General features: G+C 44.0%; 1 protein-coding gene across 1 annotated transcript; it reads right to left on the bottom strand.

The window, feature by feature from the left end:
• Positions 1-1,963: 1,963 nt before the first annotated feature.
• LOC119308797 lies at positions 1,964-4,747 on the bottom strand. Its single transcript, XM_037584947.1, has 7 exons — positions 4,611-4,747; positions 3,859-3,936; positions 3,476-3,580; positions 3,277-3,363; positions 3,127-3,186; positions 2,925-3,019; positions 1,964-2,464 (listed from the first exon to the last, which is right to left on the bottom strand). Exons 1-7 carry the CDS (start codon positions 4,653-4,655, stop codon positions 2,341-2,343), a joined length of 594 nt encoding a protein of 197 aa, XP_037440844.1. The 5' UTR covers positions 4,656-4,747; the 3' UTR covers positions 1,964-2,340.
• Positions 4,748-6,181: the final 1,434 nt, after the last annotated feature.

The raw sequence follows: 6,181 nt of genomic DNA, 5'->3' as shown, positions 1-6,181 counted from the left end.
GGTATGCCAATTGGTGGAAAGCACTAAAACCGACGCTTAAAGGCGCCAAATAGGAATTCGCAGCATCCTCCATTGTTTTCTCCTCTGGCTCTTGTGAACACACACGACCGCCTGCATGGTTAATGCCCTAGTTCAGCACCACCATAAAGATGGGTCTGCACCAGGCTTAAATGAAATAGTGCACCGATTTGGTGTTGTCTTTCCTGTTTTCTTCCGGTGCATTTCCTATTGGTCACATGTTGCGTTAAACTACCGGCGCAACACACAGGCGCAAGCGACCGGCCGTGCAGATTGGGTCCACCCATTTAACAGTAGCACAAATAGTCCGGTTTTAGGAACCTTCCAAAAGATTTTGTTGAGCTTTCACTAGGTTTTTTTCCTGTTGTTTTTGTATTGTTTTTCTTTTGGTTTTCTATTTTTCTTTTCTTTTTCTTTCTTTCATAATTCATAAGTTTTAAAAAAATTAAAAACCATAAAGTTTGAAAATTCAAATTTTTGTTCATGTTTTCAAAAAAAACTGGATTCTTTTCAAAGATAAAATTCTTTTTTTTTGAAAAGTTCAAAACTATTTTTAAACCAAAAAATCAGAGTTTCAAAATATTGTTCATATTTTTAAAAAATCATGTTTTTTAATACGATATTTTCAGAAAAATGTCCACTCTTTTCAGAAATTGTTCACAATTTTGAAGAAATGGTTCAAATTAAAAAAAATACAGTAGTATTTTTTCAAAAATAAATGTCAAAATGTGTACGAATTGTTCACTTTGCCATTAAAATGGTCACAAACTGAATAAAATTGTGTATTCAAAAAAGACTTTTTCCAAAATGTGGTTGCAGATTTTTGAACGGCTGCTACAGTAAACCACGCTCTGCAGTATGTACTCGCCTCGCTACAGTAACCTGTCCCGATACAGTGAAACGCGACGCTACGGTGCCCCCGCTGCTTTTTTTAGCAACAGTGTTACTAGATTCTGCCAACGGGCCGGTCTAGTAGGAGTTTGGGTTTGTCGGGCCCAACTAGCCCACGGAGGGTACCAGGGAGAGAGAGAGAGAGAGAGAGAGACTGGCGTTCAAACCCTTTGTGCATGGCGTCGTTGTCGTAGTGTTCCAACCCTCGGATACATACATTTTTGAATAAAATGGAGCTTTTACCCTGAAAGGGATGTGCGTGCATGCGTCCATCACAAGCCTACCTAATCATCCATATCCAGTCCCTCTATCTTTCACGTATGCATCCGGGCATTATTATTAATTCAGAGTCATTTGTTCAAGTTGCATGCGTCGACATGCATGCATGCATGCATGCTTCCACTGCCTTTCGCTAGCTAATATCCATCTTAAAATATTTTTCTGGTGAGCTTAAGCTTGCGTCAGCTTGTCGGTGAGCAAGTACGAAATACGCTCTCCGTCCTTTAAAGAGTGTACTTCCAATTTTGTTGAAGGGTCAAACTATTTCAACGTTTAACCGAGTTTGTGCAAAAATATATCAATTTTTATGAAACCAAATAAGTATATGATGAAAATATATTTTATCAGGAATCTAATGCTACTAATTTGATGGCATAAATGTTGGTGCATTATTGTATAAACACGGTCAAACATAAAAAAGTTTGACTTTCCAACAAAGTTGGAAGTACGCTCTTCAAAGGACGGAGGGAGTACAATATATGGTGCTATAAACGATAGAAAGAAAATGCCAGCCCACTTCGATTCAATTCCGTGGAAAGCATATATGCATGCATGAGGCGACCGAGCATGCCTGGGTTGAAATTCAGATCCAAATGACTGCTTTTAGTTTCAGATCTGAGTCAAGAGTTGAATTTCCTCCGTGACAGCGACCTGGATGTGTACATGTATGCCTCTCAGAGAACACACACACATGGATATCAAACGAGGTAAGCACGCATGGTTCTTCACTACTCCTGGATGGAGATGGAGCAAAGCAAAACGGCGACGACACTCATGGTTACAAATGCGGAGCTTTTATCATTATCATCACCAGATCGAGAGACACACATACGTAAAGCCAGCACGCATGCATGCATGCATTACATCCCATGGGGCCTTTCTTTATCCTCCTAGTCTTTAGTGGCGAAATTGAAAGGAACAAAGTAAGAGAAATCAAGAAAAGAAGAGATAGAAAAAGGAAGCACTATTGGCTATGTACGTGGCGTGAAAACGATCGGGTGCAAAGCAAGCGGTTGAATATTGGCACTACGACTACGCGTGCGTGCATGCATGCATGCATGGGTGCATGACACGGCAGCATGCACATCAACTGACCGAGCGGCAAAAATACAGTCCCCCTTCACGTACGGTCGATCGATCGGTCTCGCATCATCAGTTGACGGCCTTGGCCCCGCCGCCGGAGTTGTAGCAGAAGTGGCGATGGAACTCGCCGCCGATGCAGCACTTGAGCCTCAGGAAGCTCGGCTCCTTGGGGACGGTGAGGGGCCTCCTCGACCTGCGCGCACGTCAACGTCACAATTTCATTCAATCACCATGTATGTCCATCTTTGTTCCTTGAATACTCTAGCACTGAATTAATCAATCATATCGCTAACTGCTTGTTAGTTAACTACTAGCCCCCACTTTGTGTACTAGTAGTACGTACAAAAAAAGAAACAAATTAAAGCTAGTAGCTGATTACATAGGCATGCATGCATGCGAGGGTTGTTGGCTCTAAGTTCCCGTTTCTATTCAACGGAGTATGTGCCCATGCATATGTATATCCATCCACTAGTTTTCTTTAAGTATATGCTAGTATATGCTTTGTTCCTTGATTAATGTCCACATTCTGTTCTACACCTAGCTAGTGATAGATCGAGTGACCCACTTCCTAGTCGATTGATTAATGATAAGTTTGCTCAACAATATCAGCGGGACAGGTTAATGATATGATCAGTTATGTGTGTGATAATTGCCTTTGAGGGTGGAATGGCTTGTCAAATGCTGGCATAAGTTGGGCCTTCGGAACCATCTCCTTCCTCATCATCTTGATTTCATGCTCCTCCATCACCTATTGGTAGATGTGAATTAGACAAACTGATTGGTAAAAAAAACCTGCTTATTATATGACCCAACCAAATAGACAAAACATATATGCCTCCGAAATGTGTTATTCACCTGTGATAACTTGTCCTCAAATCTCCGAATAATTTCCTCTGTATTTATCTTGCTTGCAATCTGTAAGTTTGTCACAACTTATTAGTTTCTCAAACTAGTGGTATATAAAGGGCCATTTGTTGTGGCAAAGTGAATGTGCATCTCTATAACCTGGTAATTGTAACCAGCTCGCCTTATGGCCCGCTCCTCGGTGTGAAGCCTGCAGTAGCTCAGTGGCTGCTCGTGCTTTGTCGATCTCTGATGCAAAATTCATATGAAACTTTCAGGGCACTTGTGTGCATGCTGTCACAAATTTGTGCCACATCTGTTAGGGTTAATTAATATATCTCTGTAAATGTTTGAAATGAACCTTGGGTGAGGTTTGTGAAGTTGGTGAACGTCGTTTGCTCTCATCATGAGTTGCCGAGTCTTGACCGCCTTTACGGAAGTTTTGCTGCTCATTTTTTGGTCGTGCCTGAAAAGGACATACTGAGATAATTAGCCGAAACATGATTTGGAATCGTAATTTATAAAAAAAAACACAAAAGTACCCAGATGAAAATGCTTTCATAGGGAAAGACTCTAGCTGGTTAGATGAAATGAGATGTTGCACCCCTAAAAGTTCTCAGTCCCATCTCTTTAGTGTACATGCTAAAGAGATGTCAGTGTCAAAAAAGAAAAGAAAACAAGAAGAGATGCGCTACATTACTAGATGCATGGATGTGCACGCCATTCCTACAAATTTATTAGTACCTCGGTGACGTTCTTCTTATGAGGAGGGGACCCGCCGTTCCTTGCTGGGCTTTTCAGACCTGAACTAGTTGATGAGCTCTGCAGGAAACAAATAACAACTTTTAAAATCAACCATAACAAATTAACTCCAATAAAAGTTCAAATTAAGAAAATTAGAAGATAAATACTTTCTCTGTAAAGAAATATAAGAGTGTTTATAGATCACTAAAGTAGGGATCTAAATGCTCATATATTTTTTCATGGAGAGAGTATATTTTAAGCCGTGTGTGCCGTACCATAAATATGTGCAAGCCGACAAGTAAAGAGTAGCTTGCCTTGACCACTTGGACAGTTATAGAAAAAGTAGGGAAAATGATACCCAAGCTAACCCAAAATCGCCAGGGGCTTGCTTAGAAAGCCTTTAACTAAGTTGAAAGTAACTGACATCTATACAAAGTGACGTACGTCTAACTAGAAAAGATCAAGCTAGACATGCAATATACTTATTAATAACTACAACTAGTGGAAGAATTTGCATGTTCAAGGCGAAGTCGATCTTAAGCTTTCACCCATATGCTAGAACCAAAATGCTCTGCAAATGACAGCCAAGCTGAGAATCCATTGAACATGCTGCAAATACCAACCAAATGTTTGCATGATCAATGCACGTCTAAGGGCCGGAAACCAAGTCCCAGCTGATGAACCCTAGCTTAGCTAGAACAGCAGAGGCAACAGGATGCATGCATGCATGCATGCATTGTAATTTCCTAAACCTTAGGGGAGGTGGCCTTCCTTGCCTTCTCCATCTCTCTAGCCATGGATGAGCTCACTCTCTCTCTCTCTCTCTCTAACACGAACACCACGATGTGCCGAATGCAAGCTGGAACACAATGGTCGATGGCTTAGGCAACCAATAGTTGCACCATTTTATAGAGCTAGCTAGCACCACGCATGCATGCGCAACACACCTCCTCTTTCTGGCTACTAGCTAGCTAAGAGACAAGTGGGATATGGTGGTAGGTTTCAAGCAGCTTAGCTTAGCTAGATAGTGTGCCACTTCACCAGCCATCTATTCCATTCCATTCAGGGTTCCTTCAAGAGGCCTCTAAGCCCACGTCCAAATCACCCAGTACACGCTTTCAGCATATATCATATATCATCGATCAGCAGTGTGCATGTATGACTGTGTGTGTGTGTGTCTGTGTGAGAGTGTCTTGTCACTGGCTACCAACCATGGGTTGAGCCATAGCCATCAGCCAAGGGAACCAGGCTAACAAACTTCTCCGGCTGCTTTATTTGAGGTGGGACTGAAACCTCCATCTCTCACTCTCTGGGGTTGGTTATGCATGGGACTGAAACTTCTGGTCGCACGCACTCGCGGTCGCAGATTCTTCGGGGATGTATCGAGGAAGCGAGCTTGAAGAAGCCATGGATAGAGGCAGGCATTCTGTGAGGTTGCTAGCTTGCCAGGTTAATTGGCTCCTGGCTTGAGGCTGACACTTGCAACAACCTTAACGTTGCCTAGGCAACAGACTCATCCTGTTTGCACGCGTAGCCATGATTGTTATGTCCCAGCTTTTTGGCATATTCACGACATTCTAGATGTGCTATTTTCTGCATGCATTTTATCTTTATGGCAGCTATGCTACCTGCGGCACAGCACTACTCTGCCTAGTGATCGTTTAATTAGTTCCATGTGTGTGTGGTAAGTAGCTGCCAGTAACTCGCTTAGTTAGTCCTACATGCGTGCTCTGTTTTGCTACCTCCAGCTAACTGGTTCTAGACGTCTTTTAGTTTTAGGTACATCCATTTTTATGAATTTCTTTGACAAGTATTTCTGGATGAAGGGAGTAGTAATTGTCACAGTCTCGTAGCTCAGTTGGTTAGAGCATCTCCAGCCGCGCCCCAAGAAGGCCCCCCAGGCGATTTTTCGGCCGCCGGCGCCAAAAAATCGGCCCAGTCGCGCCCCCAAGGGCCCAGTTTTCGCCGGCTCGGGTCGAAATTGGCGCCGACGGACCCAACCCGAACCCGGCGCGCTGGGGGCGCTCGGGGGCGCCGGGCGAATCGTTTTTGGCGCGAAGAGTCGCGGGCCCCCCTTGCCAGCGACTCGACTCTCTTCTCGCCGCTTCTCGTCCTCATCGCCTCGTTTTCCGCGGTGAATCAATGTCAAAGCTGCGCGCGCTGCCGCACCGGTCAGCCTCCATTGATGCCTCACGGGCGGCGCAGTGAAGGTCGGGTGACGCGCGTCCCCTCGCCCGCCACGCGTAACGCGCCGGCCACGCGTACTACGCGGCGCCTCCGCCTATATAAGCCGACCACCAGCACGCCGGAGACACGCACAGAT

This window comes from Triticum dicoccoides, chromosome 5B (assembly GCF_002162155.2).
Source record: "Triticum dicoccoides isolate Atlit2015 ecotype Zavitan chromosome 5B, WEW_v2.0, whole genome shotgun sequence".
NCBI lineage: Eukaryota > Viridiplantae > Streptophyta > Magnoliopsida > Poales > Poaceae > Triticum > Triticum dicoccoides.
This window is presented reverse-complemented; position numbering and strand designations above follow the sequence as displayed.